Source organism: Budorcas taxicolor, chromosome 11, assembly GCF_023091745.1.
Source record: "Budorcas taxicolor isolate Tak-1 chromosome 11, Takin1.1, whole genome shotgun sequence".
Taxonomy (NCBI): domain Eukaryota; kingdom Metazoa; phylum Chordata; class Mammalia; order Artiodactyla; family Bovidae; genus Budorcas; species Budorcas taxicolor.
The window spans coordinates 30,731,443-30,756,788 of NC_068920.1; the positions used below are offsets into that span (position 1 = coordinate 30,731,443).

At 40.4% G+C, this 25,346-nt stretch overlaps 1 protein-coding gene and 1 non-coding gene across 2 annotated transcripts; one reads left to right on the forward strand and one right to left on the reverse strand.

Annotated features, from left to right (window-relative positions):
* The first annotated feature begins 2,643 nt into the window (after positions 1–2,643).
* Positions 2,644–2,725, forward strand: TRNAL-AAG (transfer RNA leucine (anticodon AAG)). The gene has a single exon. It is a non-coding gene; the product is annotated as a tRNA-Leu (tRNA).
* A 3,855-nt stretch (positions 2,726–6,580) lies between these two features.
* ZNF311 (zinc finger protein 311) lies at positions 6,581–25,120 on the reverse strand. The gene is made up of 6 exons (XM_052648172.1): positions 25,092–25,120; positions 18,078–18,264; positions 16,225–16,300; positions 11,463–11,636; positions 10,725–10,829; positions 6,581–8,169 (listed from the first exon to the last, which is right to left on the reverse strand). The coding sequence occupies exons 1-6, from the start codon at positions 25,118–25,120 to the stop codon at positions 6,581–6,583; spliced, it is 2,160 nt and encodes a 719-aa protein (XP_052504132.1).
* Between the last annotated feature and the right edge of the window lie 226 nt (positions 25,121–25,346).

The window sequence follows — 25,346 nt, forward strand, 5'->3', positions numbered from 1 at the left end:
TCATTAAAGGAAAACTATCAAAAACTAAGAAACAGGCAAAGTATTGAGCATGTCTGAATGCGCACCTGAGAAATTTATTGATAACTACTTGAGGGAAAGCAGATCCTGTTAATTTCCTGACTTCTGACAGTTTCATGCCTTTGTGATAACTAGCTTTTGTCTGACAGTACTGGGGCACGAATATTTGTTACTTGGTTTGTCTAAATAACAGGCACAGGTGTATTGCTTATTATTTCCTTCTCATTTCTTATAAAAGTTCAGTGCGCATTTGAACTTTTCACAAGTTTCCAGATACAAATCATGGTGTCCTTGATCTTAAAAAATTCCCAGATTTCAAAACCTCTTTGAGCTGGGACGCTCCTTTGTTATTTTGCCAACAGTCTTCTATGTTAATACATTTTAACGCCTATGTAATATCAATTTATGTAAGAAATTTTATTTTTCTCCAAGCATAAAAGTAGTAGTTTGTCGAATTTCTGTATATTGAAGCTGTTGTGTTTTTTTGATGTTTCACAGGGAATCAACCTATAGGCCTGATGGCAAACACCTCTTGAACAATATCTTCTTTTAATGATGTCATATTTTGTCTCCTTTCTACGTAGCAAGAATCTTTCGCTTCATTTCTTTTTAATATCTGTTTTTTAGAGAGGAACTGTGTAGAACCCTTAAATGTGTTTAATGATTTTCTAAATATTAATTTTTCCACATAAACTTAATTGGATTAGAGACAAAGGACTCTTCTTTGAAAGCTACCTGAATTTTCTTCTTCTGCGTGGAGATCATTTCTCCTTCACTTCTTTCTCTCTGCTTCCATATCTCACTCCTTCATAAATCTCTGTCTTCCCTTCAGGAGAGGGCCTGTTGGAGAAAGGGGTTGCAGGTTCAGTTTTGACCCTGGCCCCCCTCCACCCAAACTTTCCCTATTACACTTCTCACCAGGTCTGTTTCACTCCAACATACATTCCTCAGTGCATTCATAAATTCTTCCAACTATGCTAAGTTAGCTCTTCCAACTAAATGTGAAAGCAGCCCTCCTGCATTTACAACCCTGAGTTATAATTACCTGATGAATGTTTGCCTTCCCTGGTAGTTCTGAGGGTGAGGATAGCACTGGCCAAATGTTTCTACTGAATACTCAGTGTACAGCTTAGTGCCCAGGTGCCCAGGAACAATACTTGTTGAATGAATGAGTGGGCTCTTGATGCCCAATCTTTGATATAGTCAGTTTATCTCAATTTATTTCTTCAATTTTCTTTTTTCCCCTTGTTAGTTTACCATGTAGGAATGCAAACCTCAGAAAGAGAAAACTGGTCTCTGAATTGATGCCTTTGATGGATCAAGATGATGCTGATGAAGTATTAAACTAGTTAGTACCTAGCAGGAGGATATCATTGCTCTTTGTCTTTGAGGGTTAAACGTCACAAAGTGGTCAGTTCAGTTCAGTTCAGTTCAGTCGCTCAGTCGTGTCTGACTCTTTGCGACCCCATGAATCGCGCAGCATGCCAGGCCTCCCTGTCCATCACCAACTCCCGGAGTTCACTCAGATTCACGTCCATTGAGTCAGTGATGCCATCCAGCCATCTCATCCTCTGTCGTCCCCTCCTCCTCCTGTCCCCAATTCCCCCCAGCATCAGAGTCTTTTCCAATGAGTCAGTTTCCATCAAATTATGTCCATACTGCCATTCAGAACTGATGGGAGTACATATTAATAGTACTGATAGTGGAGGGGAGTCTACTGGTGTTGTGAGGGACCGACAGGGAGAACCAGGGAGAGGGCTCGAAATGACACAGCAGATGAAAAAAGAGGCTCCTAACTTGGGATATATGGAGAAACAAGGGAAAGAAGCTTTAGGAAGAGTAGGGGGTGACTATGTTGCTTTTGCTCTATTGAGAATCCTTTTTCTTAGTGATTTTCCTAATGTAATCTCCGTAGAAAATAACACCTGGTAATTGCTAAAGTATTGCAGCTAAGGATAATGCATGCATGCATCCTAAGTCACTTCAGTCGTGTCTGACTCTTTGCGACACCAAGGACTGTAGCCCACCAGGCTACTCCTCTGTCTATGGGATTCTCCAGGCATGAATACTGGAGTGGGTTGCCATGACCTTCTCTAGGGGATCTTCCCGTTTCAGGGATGGAACCCGCGTCTCTTTATAGTTTTTATTCAAACCTTGGCGTTTCAAAATGAACCGCCCAATGCCTTTGGTCCTGGGGGCATTTCTGCAGAGACCGCGTTAGTCCTGAGAACTGGGCTCTCTGCTCCTTTCGTCGGGTTGTCTTTTCCCCCTAGCGTTCCCTCATCCAAAACCATTCCTGGACTGGCAGCTGTGTCGCGGCTGCGCGGAACATCACCGTCCACCGCGGACCTGCAACCCACACGACCACCTGCAGCTCTTTCCTCCAGGGTTGGTTACAAACGGGAGGGCGGCTCAGATCCCCTGGTTTCCTTTCCCGCTACTCTCAACTGTGGGGAAATAAGGTATCAGGGATCAGGCTGGGTGGTGGTTGAACGCCAGGCAGAAATTCTATGGCAATATTGGTGAGGAGAACGCCAGATAAGTGTCCTAGGAGGGGAACGTGACGGAACCGAAAAGGGAAGACTGTCACTCAGTGAAAATGAGGGAAGGCCACCACCCGGAAGAGGTAGCGTGGCCGAGCGGTCTAAGGCGCTGGATTAAGGCTCCAGTCTCTTCGGGGGCGTGGGTTCGAATCCCACCGCTGCCAGGGCTGTTTTCTTTATTGTGAGATGTTAGAGGACTTTTCTTCATGCCCGAAGTGGGCAGTTCTAATATCCTACAAAGCCAGTGCTTATCTCCCCCCGTTTTACCCAAGGGCCAGAACAATGCTCAAGGGAAAACATGCGCTCAAATAATCTATTAGTCTATACATTGTTGTTCAGTCTATCTATTTGAGCTGCCAGTATATTTTCTGCATCATTCTAGGCCCCGAGGATACAACAATAACACAAACAAAAAGTGCTTTTATGCATACAATCCTTATTACAAACAAATGACTGGATGTTAGATTCCTGGGAATGCCCTGCAATTCAATATAGATCCTTTCAGTGCTTCCGAGGAAATAATTTATACTCAAAATAGTCACTATCCTTTCTCCACTTCTCTCAGCTCACTTACTTCGTGTCCTCTAATTTGGAAATACTTATAGGATGGGAATGGAGAAAAGTATCAAAATCGTCTTTTTTTGGCTCCTTGTTTGAAAAATCTTTTCTTGACCTGAGGGCATACAAACATTTTCTGAAATTTACAACTATATAGCAGAGTTGTCTATCCTAATTTCCCTGGAAGAGGAAATGACAACCCACTCTACAATTTTTGTTTGGCAAATCCCATGGACAGAGGAGCCTGGTGGGCTACAGTCCCTGGGGTCTAAAAAGAGTCAGACACAACTGAGTGACTGAGCATTCACCCCACTTTGCTGCTGCTGCTGCTAAGCCGCTTCAGTCGTGTCCGACTCTGTGCGACCCCATAGACCGCAGCCCACCAGGCTCCCCCATCCCTGGGATTCTCCAGGCAAGAACACTGGAGTGGGTTGCCATTTCCTTCTCCAATGCATGAAAGTGAAAAGTGAAAGTGAAGCCGCTCAGTCGAGTCCGACTCTTAGCAACCCCATGGACTGCAGCCTACCAGGCTCCTCCATCCATGGGATTTTCCAGGCAAGAGTACTGGAGTGGGGTGCCATCACCTTCTCTGTCACCCCACTTTAGGATTCTTTGAAAATGTGCTGACTTTTCCACAGGTAAAATATCCGAAACTTCTTCTGCGTTTTTTCATGATGTTCATTTTCAGTGTTAAAGAAATATCAAAAGATTCCTGGAGTTTGAGCTAGTAATTTGGGGATTTTTACTGCAGGACTGAGAGTCAATTGGGAATTTTAAAGGCAATTGTACACCTGAAGTGAACAAAATATTGTAAATCAACTATATACTTCAATGAAAACAAATAAAGCCAGGTGTCACGATCATAGGACTATTTTAGGGAGATAATGGTCACGTTGAAGATGGACTCATGAGGATGAAGTCTACTCTATTTGGGCTCAATACAAAGGTTGCTCAACTTTCACAATGGGATGTCAGGCTTGCCACCTCCTTCAGTTAACCGGTATTTGAAAGATATGACTCTGCAGTCAATAACACAAAACAGCAACACTCTAGGATTGTCCAGAATTTAAACTGGAATGGAAACTTTGCCAGATTTTGTTAGAAGATGGATTAAAGAAGCGACATGAAAGGATGCACTTGAGGGTTCTCATGATGGGCTAAGGACTTTTGAGTCCAAAATCTAAATGCACATCATAATTTGGAGGTAAAATAAACATCCTGAACATGTATATACATTTTACAAAAGCATATATGCTGTTGTAATTAATGAAACCTCAGATTTCTGGAGAACATGACAACATTTTGCCATCAAGCATTAAAGTACAACTACTTGTAGTATGTGTATGCATGAGGGACAGGGTGTTGGTGAAAAGTTTTCATCATCAAATAAGGGGTCTTCATACTCAAAAAAGACTGGAAAAGCACTATGAATCCTCCAGACACATCCTGAACTCTGTTCTTAAGTCACATGTTTCATCCGAAAGCCACAAATACAGAATTTCATCTTCCATAGAAACAATTTTAGAGTTAGAGCCTAAATGTTTTCATCTCAGTTTTCTTCAACAAACTATATAAGAAGTGCCTATATAAGGAACATGCTCTAATATACTGTAGACACTGAACCTAAAGACCAATGTTTAATCTGTCTATTGTGTAATAAGCCATGTAATTCCCTTTGCAATTTGCTACTAGAAAATTGTATATCTTGGACTCTTTGTCCAATTAGATAAGGTGTAACCATTTCCCAAAATGTTTTCTGTGAAACAAGAGGGCATGAAGGTGTTCCTCCAAACAGGATTCTTTTCGTCCTTCCCTTTGGGAAAGTAATGCTTCTTACAGTTCCTTTAAGATTTAGAAACGACATCAGTATATTATAAACCCTGAGAAGTCTTTAAGGGAAGAAAAATCCCCACCTAGCCAGCATTTCTTAAACTTGTTAGTTTTAAAAAAACATTAGCTTGTAAAACACCTTTGACAAATACTGGTAACCCACTGCTCATCTCTTTCTTGACCAGTCAGGGAACTCAGAACAAAATTTAATTCTGAATTATGGTCATTATGTTAACTGACACACACTTGCATCCTCTTCTAGGATTTTCAATTTCTATCTTAGTAGCCTTATTGAATGTGGTGGTTTAGTTGCTCAGTCATGTCTGACACTTGCAATCCCACAGACTGTAGCCCACCAGGCTCCTCTGTCCATGGGATTTTCCAGGCAAGAATGCTGGAGTGGGTTGCCATTTCCTTAGCCTTATTGCATGTGTGTATTTAATTCTGTCTGCAGTAATAACCTGTAACATTTGAAAGAGAAAGGATAGATGTTAAGAGACACTGAAAGACTTGAAAAGATACATTTATTAATCCTTGTGAAAGACTATTTCATATGTCATGCAGATAGATAAAACAAGTATTTAAGAAATCAACACCTTGAAGACCTTTTAGTACATTTATAACAAAGTGGGACAGGCTTCATGCTCCTTCCATACGTAAACTTCCACTTGAGCTGTGTACACTTGATTTCTCTGTGTGTACTCAGTCACATCCAACTCTTTGCAACCCCATGGACTGTAGTCTACCAGGCTCCTCTGTCAATGGAATTTTCCAAGCAAGAATACTGGAGTGGGTTGCCATGTTGTGCTCCAGGGGATCTCCCTGACCCAGGAACTGAACCTGCATCTCTTGCATCTCCTGCATTGGCAGGTGGATTATTTACCACTGTGACACCTAGGAAGCTCACACTTGACTTCTACTTATTTGTAATTAAAAAAATCTGCCATTGCCTTGTCTTCCTTCTCTGCTGAATCTCAGAAATTCTGAATCTATATAGAAGAGTACCATTTAAGTTTTAAGTTAAAATTTGCTGGCACTTCCCTAGTGATCCAGTCGTTAAGGCTCCTTACTTCCACTTAGGGGAACGGGGTTGGTTCTTGGTCAGGGAACTGAGAACTGTGGCCAAAAAATATAAAAAAACTTACTAAAAGTGATCAATGTTTATTAATCAAAAAAATGTTCTGTGCTAAACTGAGGTATAGCCTCACATTCAAGAAATGTGGTACAGGATTACAGAAATTGCTCAGAGAAGTCTGAGCATTCAGCAGGCATTTGTTTAGAATTTACCAGTTACAGGATCTGTGACAGGTTTCTTAATTTTTTTATGCCTCAATTTCCTCATCCCACAGGGACATTGTATGATTAAATGATTTAAAACGGCAAAGGATAGTGCCTGGCATGTGTAGGGCACTAGTATGTAGTATTACAGTACTATTATTGATAGACAAAACCTTGGAAGTGAATGTGCTCACCGAAGAAACACTAAACGGGAAGGTCAAGGACAAAGGCTTGGGAGATCTCACAATTAGAGGGGTCAGAGAACCAGGAAGAACCAACACAGGAGACAAGAGGGATCAGTATAAGAAGTAGAAGGAGAAATGAGAAAAGTGTAAACACCAGAATCACTACTCTCAGGTGTTGGTGGTCAAAATATTGATGAATGAAAAGGTCTGAGAACCAGTTACTGGAGAGGGAGATTTCCCACTCTCCCCAAGTTTGTGGATTTCCCACACTCTGTGTTTCCTTTTCTTATGTCTAGTAAGATTTGAACTCACTCTGAAAGCTTTTCCACACTCCTCACATACATAAGGTTTCTCTCCAGTATGAACTCGCTTGTGTCCAATCAGGGCTGAGCTCTGACGGAAAGACGTGCCACACTCATGGCAGGTAAATGGCTTCTCACCCGTGTGGATTCTTTCATGCTGTCTCAGGACTGAGCTCTGATGAAAGACCTTTCCACACACCTCACACCTGTAAGGTTTCTCTCCAGTGTGGATTCTTTGATGATTGGTCAAGTTTGATTTCCCACTGAAAGCTCGGCCACACTCTGAACATTTATAAGGTTTCTCTCCAGTGTGGATTCTTTGATGGATGGTAAGGCAGTGTTGATCTTGGAAAGTTTTTCCACAATCCCCACATCGATGGGGCTTATCCCCGGTGTGTCCTCGTTCATGAGCCCGGCATTGACAGTTATGATGAAAGGCTTTCCCACACTCCTTACACTTGTAAGGCTTCTCTTTGGTGTGGATTCTTCTATGTTTGGTGAGCTCTGCTTCGTTGCTGAAGGCTTTTCCACACCGAGGGCACCCACAATGTTTCTCCTGAGTGTGGAGTCTTCTGTGTTTGCTTAGGTCTGAGCTCCAGCTGAAGGCCCTCCCACACTCGTCGCACTCATAAGGTCGCTCCCCAGTGTGGACTCTTGTGTGTTTGATGAGGTCTGAGCGCCCGCTGAAAGCCTTCCCGCACTCTTCACATGCATAGGGTTTCTCCCCAGTGTGGCTCCTGCTGTGGATGATGAGGGAATGCTTAAACTGAAAGGCCTTCCCACAGTCACTACATTCGTAAGGCTTCTCTCCTGTGTGGATGATCTGATGCATCCTGAGACAGTACCTGGTCTTGAAGGCCTTCCCACAGTCACTGCATGGGTGTGGCTTCTCCCCACTGTGGGTTTTTTTATGTCGGCAAAGAGCAGATCTACTACTGAAGGCCTTCCCACACTGGGTACAGTTAAAGGGTTTCTCCCCTGTGTGGATTATCTGGTGCATGAAAAGTTGATTTTTGGTCTTGAATGCTTTCCCACACTCATTACACACATAGGGTTTCTCGCCAGAGTGAATTCGCTCATGGAGAATTAAGTCAGAATGCCAATTGAAATTTTTGCCACATCGGGTACATTCATGCTGTTTCTTTTCTGTAAGAACTCCATACAGAATACATTCTGAGTTTGGACTGAAGTGTTTTATAAGTCCCTTCTGGTTCTTTCCTTTCCTGAAAGTCACTTTCTCACAGCTTTCTTTCTCTTCTCTCCGTTTCTCCCTCACAGGCATTTCCCATTGATTCTCTAATTTGACATCTTGTACACAAACTTCTCCAGCCTCTGGATCCTGGGAAACAACTTTTAGGAGACTTTTAAATTTCACCCAGCATACTTCTCCATTTTTAAAAACCTCCTGTTCTGATCTTGCCTTCTCACTCTCAGGCCATGTCTTGGCAGCTGATACTTAAACAAGAAAATAAAAATGTCAGATGTCCAGAGGAAAGGAGATAAGTGAGTTGGAACAGGGGAAGCAATGGTAAGTTGTTGGAAGAGTAAATGACTTTCTCACGCTAGAAGAATTGCTAACATTATGGCAAAGGTCAAAGGAGGCTGAAACACTGAAAAGTATGAAGATATTCAAAACTGAGTAAACCTGACATAAATCCTTCCAAAGTCTACTCATGTTCTAGAATCTCCTAGTTTCGCAAATGATAACTTCATACACCTAAGCCCCTAAACAGGAAACTGGAAATCATTTTCAACTCATTCTAATACTCACTAACATTTTACAAATGTTACCAGTGAAGTGAGCTGCAGAGGTGGTGCTCAAGTGCCAGTGTAGCCCCCTTTGTAAGGATGTGTCTGCTTTGTTCCTGACAGCGTACCTTGGAGAGGCATATTTCTGTGGTGTACCTCTGCCCACTTGGGTAGGACAGGTTAGATCTGGGGAAGACCTGATCCAAACCAGGCCAGATTCTCTCCTCATGAACTGTGGAATCATGATATGAAAGCAGGTAAGGCCCGGCTCTGAAGATGGCTAGATCTTTAGCACTTAAATTTGAGTGGTGTTGGGATATGGGTGTTGTATAGGGGATGGAAAGCTCTGTCACTGGGACTGACAAGCAGAGATTGATCTGCCAAGAAAGAAGAATGGAGCAGACCCACAGAATAGCAGAGAAGACAGCTGGAGAGCAGGGCCTGATGGCATTCCAGCCCTTCTTAAGTCTCCTGTATACTTGCTCTTAAGTTCCATGACACCCTGAATAATAAGTATATTTGTTTTCTTTTGCTTAAGCTAGCTTGAGTTAATTTTTACTATTGGCAACCAGAGTCCAAATCTATCTCTTTTTATCTCCTAACTCTATCCCTTCTTCATTGCTATTTCTAGTGCATTCTCACTAGCTAACTTCAATACCCCTCAAAAGTCCTTTAGTCTGCTTCCTCTCTAATCCATCTTGTACACTGCCTCTAGATTATTCCTTCTAAAAATCAAATCTAATCACATCACTTTTTAGCCTAAAACACTTCAATGGTGCTCCATAGTTAACCAGACAGGAAGTAAAATGTACAGTCAAGAGCCCCAGCTCACTGTCCTAGTTCTGACACCCAACAACTGTGCCAACTTGGGAGGATGATGTAACTTCTTTCTGTGACCCATTGTTTTTATCAATAAAATGGGATCTAGGTTACCCATGATAATGAAATGAGTCAATGTGTGTAAAGCACCTGCAACACTGAACTAAGTACTTAATCATCTTACCTGTTAGTATAAGAATAAAGTTCAAGATCTGTAGTTTACCAAAAACTCATTCAGTCATGATGTTGCCCCTGTCCACTGCTCCTGTAGTGTCTCCACTGGCTACTGTAAGTCCTTTGCTCTGGTCATACTGAACTATTCACAGTTCACATTCTTATTCCCCTCTGCCTAGAAGGACTCTCCCCTCCTTCAATGAGGTGACCTCACTTATTCCACATAACTTAGTTCAGTTATCATTCCTCCTGCAGTCTTTTGGTCCCCAGGTCAGATTTAGGTGTTTTTCCTCTCTGTTTATGTATACCAGGTGCTTATCCTTATCTATATATCTCAGTAACTCCCATCATACTGGACTGTATAATTACTTCTTTACCCATCTGCCTTCCCCAGTAGAAAACAAGCTTCTTGAAGTCAGGTCCCATATCTTATCTGACTGTCTATCTGTAGAATGTTATGTAATATCTGGCACATAACAGTTGCCCAATTATGCTTTTTAGATGGAAGGTAGGATGGAAGAGTAGGTATTTGGATAGGGAAAGCTGGAGTTGCCCTGTAAGCAAAGGACAATTTTTTTTGAATGATAAATGTAGAAAATAGTTTAAATGAAGAGCTGGTAATATTTAATGACTCACTACATAAGAGGTTCAGGGAATGGAAAGAGAAGTAAGAAAGAGGTAGAACCAGATATAGAAATAGGGAGAGCTTAATGAAGAGACAGCCTTGGAGGGAGAGATGAGTTTGACTTTAGATATGTTGCTTCCTAGATGACAATGCAATATTCAAATAAAAATCAGGAGTTAGAAACATGAGACTGCTGCCCAGGAAAGAGGTAAAAGTTAGCACTGTCAGTGTGGCAGTCATCCTACTTCACAATAAGAGAGAATAGAAAAAGACAAGGGTCAAAGGCTCAGGACTCCGAAAGAGGGAAGGTCCTGAAAAAACAAACAAACAAACAAAACCCCCTAAAATCCAGAGGCAGAAAAGCAATGTTCCCTGAGCATTGCAGTAAATGATACACAGAGGGCAGATAAACTGTCAGAGCCTTTTTGTAAGAACTCGCAAAAATTCTATTAGATATGTTGCAAAGAGCCAATTAGATAATGACAGAATAGTTACCCAAATAATATGTTTTCTCTGCCTTTAAGATTTCCTAAATGGATTTCCTCTGGGCCCTTGAGGATGGATGGCCCACCACTAAGAAGATTCTATAACCATTTTGTCACATGGAACACACAAGGGGACAAACAGCTTCTCTAGCACTCACCTGGATAGGAGCAGCTCAGGAACTCCCAGTCCTGTTGATCCTGAACATAGGACTCTGCACCTTGCTCCAGACAGGAGATCAAAGGAGGTTTAGCAAATGAAAATCCTGGTTGTACAGAAGGAAGAAGGAATAAGTGTGTATAGCAACAAAGAACTGTCCTAACATTTATCTTGATCCCTCTGTTTGCATGTGAAAATAGGAAAGAAATGTTTATTTGGGCAGAGAAAAGGGTTTATTCAGGGGTCTGGTAACCTGTAAATGAAACAGGTTGAAGGACTTTCTCAGAAGTCAATACTCAGAAAGGCAAAGAAAGTTTCTGGAAAACTGCCGGTTGGTTATATTTTCCCTGTTCTTTTTAGTAGAACGGGAGTTTGTAGGGGAAGGCTAATCTGCTTTCAGTCACTAGGAAGGAGTTCATGACTAGGCGATGGATACAGAGCATTTAATGGAAAATGAGAGGCTTGAGGAGGCAAGAATCTAGGGAGAACAGAAGCTAAGGATTTTTGTTCTATTCAGAGAGAGTTTCACTTCAGAGAATCAGAAAACAGCAAGTAAGTTAGCCAGGAAATTATCTTGCCATGTAAACAGGGATAACTCAAAACTAATTTGGGAGGAAGATGCTGATGATAAAGAACAAGGGCTCTGATTTTCAATATGAGACCCCATACACATCAACAAAGCAATGAAAAGAAAAAAGAAGGGAGAAAGTACTAACCCAAGTACAGGGAAGGTTCTTACCGAGTGACACCATGTTCCCATAATTTTCCAACATCACATCTTTATAGAGGTGCCTTTGAGAGTGGGTCAGACACTGCCACTCCTCATGACTGAAGTTCACAGCTACATCCTCAAATGTCACTGACTCCTGAAATAACATGCGCCTGCTGTTGTGGGAGGAAGTTTCATAGTTCCCTCAGGAAACAGAGGCAGAAGAAAAGAATTTGTAGGGAGAAGTGAAAGGCTGTTACTGTTTGGTGTGTATCTGGGGACGAGGTGAAAAGGAACGTAGGCTTTCAGCAGCCAAAAATAACGAAAGAACAAACAATCCACAAATGGTCTGTCATCCGAAAAAGCATCCCTTATGAGAGGGAGCACCTGGGAGTGAGGACAAGGCCACATTTAAGAGACAGTGATATATTTTCAGGAAGGAAGGAAGGGGCCTTAGCTCACCTGAGGCTGGCTCATCACTGTATGTTTTGCTCCTGGCAGGTTTCCTTGGCTTCCATCTCTGGCTAAGGCAGGGCACTGAGGAAATGGTAGAGCTGAGAGAAGGGATATAAGTCTAGAGTCAATTCAGCACAGTGTTCATGAAGCCTACTTTCATCCTCTCCTCCCCCAGCCTAGAAGCTTATGAAGCTCTGATCTAGGGGGTAAGTTGACTGAGTTACAGTATCCTCTTTCTCCGATATTCCTCTAGTCTCAGTTTCCAGTGTGAGGTATCATGACCTGGCTAGCAGCCAAGCCAACTGTAAGTGCACTCTTCTTTCCTCTCACCTATTAAATCCTTTACTCTGTCTCCCTTAATCCTAGAAGACCTAAAAGGCCCAAATCACTGACTACCAGCTTAATATGATAGCTTGGCTTCCTGTATTTGAATGTTGCAGTAATTTTGTCCAGAAAGACTTGGGGTGGAGGTGGAGGGGAAAAAAGGAGAGGTATGGATCAGAAATATCCACGGAGGGACTTCCTTGGTGGTCCAGACACAAATTTGATCCTTGGTCAGGGGTCTAAGATCCCACTTGCCACAGAGTAACTAACCCTGGGCACTGCAACTATCAGGTGAAAGACCCTGCATCCGCAATTAAGACCCAATGCAGCCAAATAAATATTTTTTTTAAAGGAAATATAGGTAAATATATATAAAAAGGGATAGGTCCAAAGCTTAGTTCTTTATGTAACTTACTAGTTGGTCTACTTCCACTTAGTTCACTAGAAAAATTTTTTCTCTCGTTCTTATTAGAGAAAATCACTTTCCCCCTTTGATTCTGAGTCCTGTTAATTCCCTAGTATTAAGCAATTCAGCTCCCCGCCCTCAACTGCCCTCCCAGTATAGTATAACACACACCACTTTTTAAAATGCAAAAGAAACTTTTTCAGAGTGTACAAATGACCAGGTATGATCCATATGGTTTGGGAAAAAAGTACAGTTTCACATGACAGGTTAATGGGGCCCTGTTTTATTCCTTGCAGGCCAACCTGGCCTTTCTGTAGCTTCAGTGTTTATGATGGTTTATCTTTCTTGATAGTTATCAACATACTCCCTAGTCTAAGACCATTCCTTTCTGGTTTGAAGTCACCTATTGGTAAGACTCTAGGGTTATCCCTTGGCCTCAGGACCCCAAAACTCTCACTTCAATTTCACCAAAACCTCAATTTAGGAAAAAACTGGCTTCTTTCTTCAGAAATATGTCAAGAAGATTCTTCTTTGGTCTATGTCACCCTTAGCTTTTGATCAAAACAGGTCTGTGTTCAATCATTGTGGATTCCACACAGTTTCCCCACTATCTCCTCTGAAAGTCTGTTACTTTATAACTCTTTGTCTCAAAAAGTTGGTTGGTTGGGAAACCAACCACCTGGCAGGCACAGAGCTCACAGCAGATACACGCTTTGTTCCGAAATGTTCCATAACAGTTCTTTTCCTTATAATATCAATAAACTTTAACCTCCCAATTTTTTTTTCAATCACCATTTTATAATGAAGATTTTCAAATATACAGAAAACTTGAAAGAACTGTATAGGAAACATCCATATACTCACCACTGACATTCTACTATTAACATTTTGCAATTTTTGCTTTATCATATATCTGTCCATCTAACTATCTATGAGTTCATTTTATTTTTTGTTGCATTTCAAAGTAAGTTGAAGACATCAGCATACATCACCCCTAACATTATGACACATATCATTAACTAAAGTTGAATATTTGTTTACATTCTTATTTTTAAAGTAAAATTTATATACAGTAAGATGTATAAATCTTAAATTTTTGACAAAGCATACCCTTATTTAACTCAAACTCTCCTCCATATGCATCCCAGTTGGATTTTTACCATATCTTCTTCATAAATTACAAAAGTTTTGTTACTTTGTAGTGCCTTTTTTCCCTAAGTGTTCCTTACATTAAAAACTATTTTAAAGTGTGGTAAAAAATATAAAAGGAAATTTACCATTTTAACTATTTCTAAGTATTTCAATAGTGTTAAAATATTCACAATGAGGGGTGGAGGATGAATATGTGGAACAGAATTTTTAGGGCATCAAAATAGTCTGCATGCTACTTTAATAGCAGATATACAGTATTATTCATTTGTAGAAACCCATATAACTGTATAGCACAAAGCATGAATCCTAATATAAACTGTTGCTGCTGCTGCTAAGTCACTTCAGTCATGTCCAATTCTGTGCGACCCCACAGACGGCAGCCTCTGTCCCTGGGATTCTCCAGGCAAGAATACTGGAGTGGGTTGCCAAAGGGAGTTTAGAGTTTAGTTAATAATTATGTGTCAATATTGGCTCAACGCTTATAACAAATGTACCACACTAAAATCATAAGAATGCGCAAACTACCGCACAATTGCACTCATCTCACATGCTAGTAAAGTAATGCTCAAAATTCTCCAAGCCAGGCTTCAGCAATACATGAACCGTGAACTCCCGGATGTTCAAGCTGGTTTTAGAATAGGCAGAGGAACCAGAGATCAAATTGCCAACATCCAATGGATCATGGAAAAAGCAAGAGAGTTCCAGAAAAACATCTATTTGTGCTTTATTGACTATGCCAAAGCCTTTGACTGTGTGGATCACTATAAACTGTGGAAAATTCTGAAAGAGATGGGAATACCAGACCACCTGACCTGCCTCTTGAGAAACCTATATGCAGGTCAGGAAGCAACAGTTAGAACTGGACATGGGACAACAGACTGGTTCCAAATAGGAAAAGGAGGACGTCAAGGCTGTATATTGTCACCCTGCTTATTTAACTTCTATGCAGAGTACATCATGAGAAACACTGGGCTGGAAGAAACACAAGCTGGAATCAAGATTGCCGGGAGAGGTATCAATAACCTCAGATACGCAAATGACACCACCCTTATGGCAGAAAGTGAAGAAGAACTAAAGAGCCTCTTGATGAAAGTGAAAATGGAGTATGAAAAAGTTGACTTAAAGCTCAAAATTCAGAAAACTACAGATATTATCCAGGATGAGATTAACTTATTTACATATTATGCTAAATAATTGTAAACTTTATGGCCCTAAAAATCACTTATAGGAAGATAATTCAATATCTTTTGAGAAAAAAAGGACTGGAATACTTAGGTCCGATGTGAACCATAAAATTATATATATTTTTAAACTTTAAAAAAATGAAATAAAATTGACAACCAAGTTAAGCAATATCCATTATTTTCTACCTCTTAAAGTTGTGATAAATATGTTCTACAGTATTAATTTTTCCTTTATGATTACTTTACAGTAGAAGTTTCAAGATTTCTCTTCTGGAAGTTCCAATAATATGCTTAGAAATTCATTTTGCCTTTTTTTTTTTCTTTGCATGTAATATGTATCATCCTAAAAGCCTATTTTAGGAGTGTCCAGGTGCCTAGTCCTCTGTCTAATAGCCTCTAACAGCCTCTGTCTATACAAACCACTAGTGCCACCTGGCACTAGTGGTAAAGAACCCGCCTGCCAATGCTGGTTAGGTGTAAGAGATGCTGGTTCCATCCCTGGGTAGGGAAGATCCCCTGGAGAAGGGACTGGCAATCCACTCCAGTATTCTTGCCTGGAGAATCCCCTGGACAGAGGAGCCTGGCGGGCTACAGTTCATAGGGTCACACAGAATCAGACACAACTGAAGAGACTTAGCACAGCATATGAATCTTATCCACTTTTCTCTTCATATATGCCACCGAAGAGCATTTCTAAAGCCCAGTCCCACATTTCCCCTTCTTTATTTTTCCCAAAGTTTCACAACAAAACCTTTGCTCCTTCTTTTGCCATGGCTTTTTCTTCTATTTCTCAGTTATACCTATACTATAATGTAAAAATCTCAGGGTTAACAGATCTACAGAAATAAAATGACATACAATCAAAATTTACATGTTAGTAAAACTGTGGTTGGGGAGGCATTACCAAATTATACAAGTTTAACATGTGCAAATATACATATACACATATGTAAGCTACTTGTCAAATATATATCTAGTTGAACATATAATAAGTGGATGAATACATTCACTATCTTCCATAAACTGCTTTGAAGAATCTTTTCTTATGAATTTTTATTTTTTTCCAAATTTGATTTAAGATGAGGGCAGAAACAGAATACTTTAGTTCCTGTCAATACCAGGCCAAGCCTAGCATAGAAATACTAGATTTTTCTATAAATACTCAATAATGAGCATATTTCCAGGCCCCAGGAGCATCTCTCACCTAGTCTGTGTTCCTGCCCCATTTTTAGCTGCCATAACTCCTGCCACAATACCCTGTGTACATTACCTCTTTCCTGTAGGAACATGCTATCAGGGATGCAAAGCTGATTTGGTGATCCTGGACTTTCATCTGATACCACGATCTATTGCAAGGAATAGAAAACATTTGGAGAAGTTATGGAGGGACAGAAAATTTATGGGAAGCTGCATATTGGTTGGTTATGCAACCAATTATAAAGTTCTATTCATGGAAGTCAACTCTCCAAACTACCAAAAGGGGTGAGAAAAACATGGGCTCAGTCTCTGATATACCTTATGAAAAACAGAAATGGCATCCAATTATTCTATAACTTAAAAACATCACCATGTAATCCAGAAAAAGTATTTTGAAGGAGAAAACTTCCTCACAGTCAATCCAAGCCCACCACACTTCCAACGCTTTCCTCCTTTCCTGGACTCACTTCTTCCTCCTTGTGATATACTGCAGATTCTCCTCTTTTTACCTGCTGCATGTCTTTTTTCCAGTCTTCTTTCTTTCTTTTCTTTTCCAGTCTTCTAACACTGTCCCAGTTTCTTCTCTGCTGGTTGGATCCAGCTTCTAAAGTCAATCCTGGCTTTGCCCAGATAACCAGTTTTGAAGTGGCTCCAGTGGATACCAGCCTCCTTTCAGGGATACAAGCCTTGGTGAGATCAGTCAAAAGACTGCTCCTGACCCATAGGACAGCTGCTTTTTGGTTTGATGTATCAATACTGCCCTAGATGTGGGGTTCATCAGCAGTAACAAGCTAGTGGTGATCCCATACCTTGTTTTCCTGTATATTTGATGAAGGGAAGAGAGAATAGAGGGATGTGACCAAAGTGAAAAGAAGGAATCACTGAGAATCTGGATTATCTATGAGAGATTAGGGAGACGAGGAACAAACTGAAGACGATAATATATCCAGAGTACAACTTCTCCTGCCACCATCTTGGCCCAAGCCACCATTGCCTGCCTTGACCTGTATTGTGTTAGCCATCAAACTGGTCTCCTGCTTCTGTCCTTGTCTTTTGTCTTCTACTTGTCTTTTCTCAATACAATAAAGTGGGCCATTTAAAACTTAAGTTGGATTATTTCACCTCTCTGCTCAAAAGCCCTCAATGCGTCTATCTTACTCAAAATAAGGAGTAGCATATAAGGCCCTAAAGAATCTCATTGCATCGTCTCTGTTCATTCAAAATAAAAGCTAAAGTCCTTACAGTGGCATATACGTCTACAGGGTTGCTATTACCTCTCCTACTATTCTTCCCCCCCTCCCCCCCCCGCCCCCAACCCCATTCAACCCCCTTCAGTCCCACAGATCTTTCTCTTCCTTTTTAGGCACGGTTCCATTTTACGGACTTTGCGCTGGCTGTTCCCGCTACCTCAAGCTATCCTCAAGATGAATAATCTTGCCTCCTTCAACCGTTTGCTTGCATGTAATCCTCCCTAGGAAACCTACTCCAGGTGCCCTATTTAAAATTACAGCCTAGCCCCTCCTTTCCAATCACGACATGCCTTGCTTTCCTATACAGCACTTTCCAACAGGTGCATAAATTAATTATATACTTTCCATTGTTTATTGTAGGTGTTCCTTTCACTATAATGTAAGCTCGTAGGCTTTTGAGAGCACGGACTTTTTGTCTATTTTGTTCACTGATATATTCCCAACGTTTAAAACAGTGCCTGCACCAGCAATCGCTCAGCTAGAAACTGGCCAAATGAAAGAACGCACGAATGGATGCTGGGGAGGAAAATAAATGCGAAAAAAAAAAAAGAAAAAAAGTAAGGGGCCGCTGAGAGCAAGAAGAGCGCGAGGGAGGCGGAGGAAAAAGCCCTGGTGGGGCAGGAATCCGCGGCGGACTCCAGATCCCGGGGAACCTGGCCCCAAAGCCCCGCCCCACCCCTGCCCGCCGTTCCGGGCCCCTGGGAGGAGGTGTATTAAGATTTAAGTGAAGTAGGTGGCGGTGTCGGCCTCCTCCAGCCGCCCCTCGGCGGTTTCGGAGACCCCAGTGGCAGCTTGGAAGCCCGTCAGCTACTGTCCCATCCCACGTTGGCTGGAGACACAGACCTTCCTGCCGATATTCTCCTCTAGAAATGACAGAATAAAGGAATCTATTCTAGCTCCACTTCCTAGTCCTGCAATAATCATTTCCGGTGACTTTCTAGGAAATCATCAACTCGCTGGTAGAGGAGTTCCCTAGAAACCCTCCGCAACCGCAGCCCCAAACGTGTTATTTCTTTTTTTACGTTCTTCAGAATGCATCTGTTAAAATAGAACCACAATGTCATTATCCCACCTATCAAAATTAAAATAACTCCCGGGTACCATCTAATACTGAGTCCATTTTGAATTTCCCAAATAGATAAAATATGCTGCTTTTTTTGAATCAAGATCTAAAGTCTATGTAATTTATTTGGTTATTTGTCTTAACTCTTTTAAAATTTAGATCTAGAATAGTTCCTCCATCTTTCACTTTCTCCCCCATCGTACACATTTGGTCATTTGTCCTGAATATTCCGCATGCTGGCTTGGTCTAAGTCCATCCCCATTTTATCTGTTTCTCTAGCCTTGTATTTGTTAACTAGATGTTAGCTCTAAAGGTTTAGAGTTTGGTTTACCTTTATGGGTAAGCATTATTTTTACGTGGTGCTACCTACTTCCTTTTACTTTACATCAGGAGGCATATAAAGTCAGATAATTTCACTCTCTGTGATGCTGAGATTGATCAGTGAATCAGCACTTGCTAGTTGGATCCTTTCAGGTGAAGTTCATCAACCTTTCATCTGGTGGTTTCATCCACTGATGATCTTTGCCTGAATCAAGTATTTTATTGCAAAACCGGGATTTTCTAATTCAGTATTTTTTTCCCGCACATTTATGATTTGGAATTCCTTTTGAAAGAAGGATTCTGTCTCCTTAACCTATCAATTCAGGGTTGTTTGGTTATTCTGAAATGTGAGTTCTAACAGAAAAGACAGAATAAATGTTTACCTTTTCTATTTAATTGCCAGTTTTCAGGGTAAACAGCCGTGCCCTAGGTGCCATGGCCGCTGTTATTATACATTAACCATTCTTCAAAATAACCATCAATGAGCACTGCCTTCCAGTATTCATACTTTTGTGTAGCTTCTTCCCATATTATACCAGGGTTGGTTTGTGTGACTGATTGAGTATGGCAGAAATGATGCTATGTTACTTCTAATATTAGGTAATAAAAGAAACTGTGGTGTCCATCTTGGTGTCTCTTTTTCTCCCATAGTCTCAGATCACACACTGGGGAAAGCCAGCTGCCATACATTAAGGAGAGACCCAGGTGGTGAGGAACTAAAGCTTTCCAACAGCCACATGAGTGAGTTTAGAAGTGGAACTGTCAGCTCTCTGCCAAGCCTTCAGATGACTGCAGCCTGTGTCAACAAGTCGGCTGCAACCTTAAGACAGAACCAGAACCAATCTTTATGCTGCTCTCAAGTTCCTGACCTGTAGAAACTGTGTGAGATAGTATTTGCTGTTTGACTCTAAATTTGGGGGTAGTTTATTATGCAGTAATTGGTAACTAATATTTCTTATTGTTTTCTCTTTTTGAGCATCATTAACTCACAGATTAAAAAAAAACATTCAAGGAGGTTTTTTTTTTTTTCTTTTTCTTCAAAGGAGTCATTTAAAAAAATTATTTATTGGAGGCTAATTACTTTACAATATTGTGTTGGTTTTGCCATACATTAACATGGATCTGCTCTGGGTGTACATGTGTTCCCCATCCTGAACTCTCCTCCCACTTCCCTCCCCATCCCATCCCTCTGGGTCATCCCAGCGCATCAGCCCTGAGCACCCTGTATCATGCATTGAACCTGGACTGGTGATCTGTTTCACATATGATAATATACATGTTTCAAAGCCATTCTCACAAACCACCCCACCCTCGCCCTCTCCCAGAGTCCAAAAGACTGTTCTATACATTGGTGTCTCTTTTGTTGTCCTGCATACAGGGTTATCGTTACCATCTTTCTAAATTCCATATATATGTGTTAGTATACTGCATTGGTGTTTTTCTTTCTGGCTTACTTCACTCTGTATAATAGGCTCCAGTTTCATCCACCTCATTAGAACTGATTCAAATGTATTCTTTTTGATGGCTGAGTAATACTCCATTGTGTATGTGTACCACAGCTTTCTTATCCATTCATCTGCTGATGGACATCTAGGTTGTTTCCGTGTCCTGGCTATTATAAACAGTGCTGTGATGAACATTGGGGAACACGTGTCTCTTTCACTTCTGGTTTCCTCAGTGTGTATGCCCAGCTGTGGGATTGATGGGTCATATGGCAGTTCTATTTCCAGTTTTTAAAGGAATCTTCATACTGTTCTCCATAGTGGCTGTACTAGTTTGCATTCCCACCGACAGTGTAAGAGGGTTCCCTTTTCTCTACACCCTCTCCAGCATTTATTGCTTGTAAACTTTTGGATCGCAGCCATTCTGATTGGGTGAAATTTGCATTTCTCTGATAATGAGTGATTTTGAGCATCTTTTCATGTGTTTGTTAGCCATCTGTATGTCTCTTTGGAGAAATATCTGTTTAGTTCTTTGGCCCATTTTTTGATTGGGTCGTTTATTTTTCTGGAATTGAGCTGCAGGAGTTGCTTGTATATTTTTGAGATTAGTTGTTTGTCAGTTGCTTCATTTGCTATTATTTTCCCCCATTCAGAAGGCTGTCTTTTCACCTTGCTTATAGTTTCCTTTGTTGTGCAGAAGCTTTTAATTAGGTCCCATTTGTTTATTTTTGCTTTTATTTCCAATATTCTGGGAGGTGGGTCATAGAGGATCCTGCTGTGATTTATGTCGGAGAGTGTTTTGCCTATGTCTTCCTCTAGGAGTTTTATAGTTTCAGGTCTTACGTTTAGATCTTTAATCCATTTTGAGTTTCTTTTTGTCAAATGAGTCTTAATTGCAGTCATTATTATTTTTTCTTTTTGATGTTTAAGTGATTCCATCTTTTGCCAGTGGGAGTACCTTTATTTTATTTCATCTAACTCTGAATCTTTGATAGTTTTTTTTTTTTTTTTAAGTTCTGGCAGGACAAGATATTTCAGGATCATTTTCTATATCTCCTTCTCCAGACCTGGAATTAGCCATTTCTCCAAGGAGTCTTGGTTCCTTTCAGTGGGATGAGTGATTGCATAGCTTTGTGAATGGTTATAACTTCTTTTACAGCTTATCAAAATCAAATAAAATTAACTTCATTATGAGATTGAATTCAGGCTAAATTACTTGGTAACCGGATACATGAGAACCTAAGCAAGGTCCATGTTTCCCAAATGAGACAATATACGAAAATCACTTAACACGTTACCTGGCATCAAATTTCATGATTCAAATAATAGAACTGCAAGTCTGAAAGAGACCCTAGTTTTGACCAAGTACAATTCATTCATTCACTCTTGAGAAACTTGAGGCCCAAGAGATTAAAATTCTGCCTAAAATTATAAAGAGGATAAAATTAGAAAAGAAACTAATGACTCCAGAGTCCTGGATCTCATGCTGGGGCTATTTTGATAAAAAAACAGTCTTCCAGACCTATTGGGGCTTCTATCTATTCAAAAATAAAGGAGATTTGAAAGCACTTGGCACATTAGTTATAAAACAATGTTATGGAAAGTTCATCAGTCTTATGTTTTGAAGACCTGATTCCTGGCTCTGCCACTGACTAGCTTGATATTTTGGGAAAGTCATTTAACTGCTTCGCATCTCAGTTGCTGCATGTGTAAAACTATAATAAATTCTTTAATCTCAGCTCATTGTAAGGATAGGGTTTCCCTGGTGGCTCAGTGGTAAAGAATCCACCTACCAGTGCAGGAGATGCTGGTTCATACATGGAGAAGGAAATGGCAACCAATTCCAGTATTCTTGCCTGGAAAATCCCATGGACAGAGGAGCCTGGTGTTGAATAACTAAACAACAACAACACTGTGAGAATGAAAATACAATATATTATATATGAAAGTGCATAGCTCATAATTGCTAAATAATGATCATCATATTAAAAATTTTATTCAATTCTCCAATTTAATACAAATGTATCCTTCCCCTCTAAAGGAAATTTGGCTTTGATTAGACTGATCCCTAAGTACCTAATTCTGAAATTGAGTTCAGGGAATACTGCACAAAGGCATTGAGCAAGAGTCTGAAGGAAAGATGCAATACATAGTCACTCACTGTCAGGGGACATTCAGCATTAAGGAATCCACACGTTGTTTTCTTCTTCTGTGTGCTCTTTCTCAAGGGCCCTCTGTTTCTTATCAGTTCCTGGAAAACAGGAACAGGCAGAGTTGCATGCAGTTCTCAGGACTGAGGTCATGAGACAGAGCACATGCGTGGATTCCCTTCAATGCCCTTTTACTTTAATGTAATCTATTCAGTCACCTCCCTATTACTCAGGATATGGATTGTCTTCTGGCCCTGTGATGATTGTTCTTCGCCTAGTTTTGTTTTTACTCAACTTTATTTTTGCTGCCTAAAGCTTGCTTGTATGGATATATATAAAGCACACGCTGCTACAAATAAAATACCCTTGTTTCACTTGAGACTCGGGTCCCTTGCGTCCTTCTTTTTGTCAACTCCAGTCCCTGGGTCCTGGTCTATGAAGACCGTGACAAGTGGCCCCCAAACAGGGACCTGGTGAACGCCCTTGGCAGGCGGACGGAGTGACTGTTAGGACCTACAGAGGTCAATAAGTGCAGGGTTATGGGACAAATGGCTGGAAAGCCCCACCACTTTTCTACTTGACTTCACCATTTATTTAAGGTTCATGTCAACGAATAGAGGCTTGTCTCCAAACGGTGGTTGAACGTATTCCCTGGTTCCCCGATGAAGGCAATTTCGATTTCAATGGACAATGTCGTTTCATGATGTGGCCCGAGATCGTGCCAATTCTAGTGCTCGAGCTGGCACTCCCTAAAACCAAATTACTTTTGAAATGTTAACCGGTACAGGGCAATTTGATGTGGTGAAAGCTCAAATACAATGCCCTTCTTTGTTGCATGAGAAATTGAAAGAAGTTGCCCTTGAAGCTTGGGATCGAATTACTCCTCAAGGGGAACCTAAAGGTAGCTACACTAAGATATTACAAGGGCCTAATGAAGCCTATGCTGATTTTTTAGCTAGACTGGAAGTTGCTATTTCCCGTAGTGTAGTCAGACAGAAATGAGGAGCCTATCTGGACAGAGCAATGGCCCCATACAAAAGCCCCTTAGAGGCTACTAAGGAACTTATAGATACGTAATTGAAATTAAAACACATTGAGGAATCTTATTCCCCTTGGAATTCTCCCATTTTTGGAATGAAAAAGAAATCTGGCAAATGGTGTCTCTTAACAGACCTTAGAAAAGTTAATGCTTCTATGAAACCTATGGGTGCATTGCAACCAGGAATTCCATCACCTACCACTATTCCTCAAAACTGGCATATTATTATTACAGATTTACAAGATTGCTTTTTTACTATACCCTTACACCCTCTAGACTGAGAGAGATTTGCTTTCTCTCTTCCTTATCCTAATCATATCGGGCCTCATAAATGGTATCAATGGACGGTGTTGCTTCAAGGAATGATGAATTCTCCCACCATGTGTCAATATTATGTAGCCAAAGCCCTTGAACCTGTGAGAAGACAATTTCCTAACTTTCTTGTTATTCATTATATGGATGATATATTGTTTTCAGCTCCATCTGTTTTAGAAACTCAACAGATGTTTGACATAGCTCAATGATGCTTAAAAGACTCTGGATTAATCATTGCCCCTGAAAAGATTCAAACCTCTACACCTTACCATTACCTAGGATCTATTGTTAATAGACAACATATTACTCCCCAACTAACATAGATTCATGTTGATAAATTATCAACCTTGAATGATTTTCAAAAACTTTTAGGCGATATAAACTGGATTAGACCCTCTTTAAACATTGCAAGTTATCAACTGACTAATCTATTTAATGCTTTGAAAGGAGATCCCAATTTAAATAGCCCTTGTTCACTTTCACAAGAGGCATGAAAGAAAATCTGTTTAGTACAAAATAAATTGCAAAAGCAGTTTCTTACTCATATTAGACTTCAATTACCTCTAGAGTTGTTTATACTCCCCTTTCTCCATTCTCCCACAGGACTTCTTGCCCAAGAAGAATATCCAATAGAATGGATATATACTCACTTTAGAGGGACAAGGTCACTTACACCCTATCTTGATTTGATCGCTCTAATCATTATCAATGGAAGAAATAGAGCTAAGACTTTAATTGGCTCCAATCCTCATAAAATTGTAATACCTATTAATAAATCGCAATTTGAGAACATATTACAAACTTCCACCAATTTCCAAATAGCCTTCTAGGAATATTCTGGAGAAATTTCATTTCATTATCCCTCTAACAAACTCTGGAATTTCTTCAAAAATACTGAATTTATAATCTCTCACATTGTTACATCACAACCTATACCTCAAGCTGATGTTTTCTATATAGATGGGACTAAAAATGCCAAAGCCTCATTCTGGTCTCTCAAAGAATATAAAGTCTTTTATACTAAATTTCATTCTGCTCAACAAAATGAATTATATGCTCTTATTCAGGTTATTCACCTATATCCTTACCCTATTAATATAGTTTCTGACTCCTTATATTCAGTTTTTATATTAAGAAATATAAAAACCTCTACTATAAATTCCAATCAACCTATTATTCAACAACTTTTTATTGAACTACAGTCTCTTATTAGGAGCCACACTTCCCCCATTTATATTACCCAGATTGGAACACATTTCTGCCTTCCTAGCCCCTGACTCATGGTAATGAACAAGCTGGTAAACTTGTCTCTTTTGCTACTCCTGTCATGCTCTATTGCACAATAATGCTGGCTCCTTACACCAAATTTGAAAAATTCCATACCGTCATGCCAAGAAAATCAATAATTGCTTTACTTGTAGACTCCTACATCTTCGACCCATTGCACAAGGTATCAATCCTTGAGGATTACAACCCAATGAACTATGACAAATGGATGTAACTCATTGCCCTGAACTTTCTCCATTTTCTTTCTTACATGTCTGTATCGACACAAATTCTTCTTTTATCTGGGCCACACCTCTTCGAGGTGAGGCTACACAGCACGTTATAACTC

Bases quoted from the DNA above. Each gene is read 5' to 3' on its own strand.
- ZNF311 (XM_052648172.1), bottom strand. From the start codon at position 25,120: ATGACGGTATGGAATTTTTCAAATTTGGT. The intron at 18,265-25,091 runs GTAAGGAGCCAG...TGTCATTTCTAG, and splicing joins TGGAATTTTTCAAATTTGGT to AGGAGAATATCGGCAGGAAG. The intron at 10,830-11,462 runs GTAAGAACCTTC...CTGTACAACCAG, and splicing joins TGGGAACATGGTGTCACTCG to GATTTTCATTTGCTAAACCT.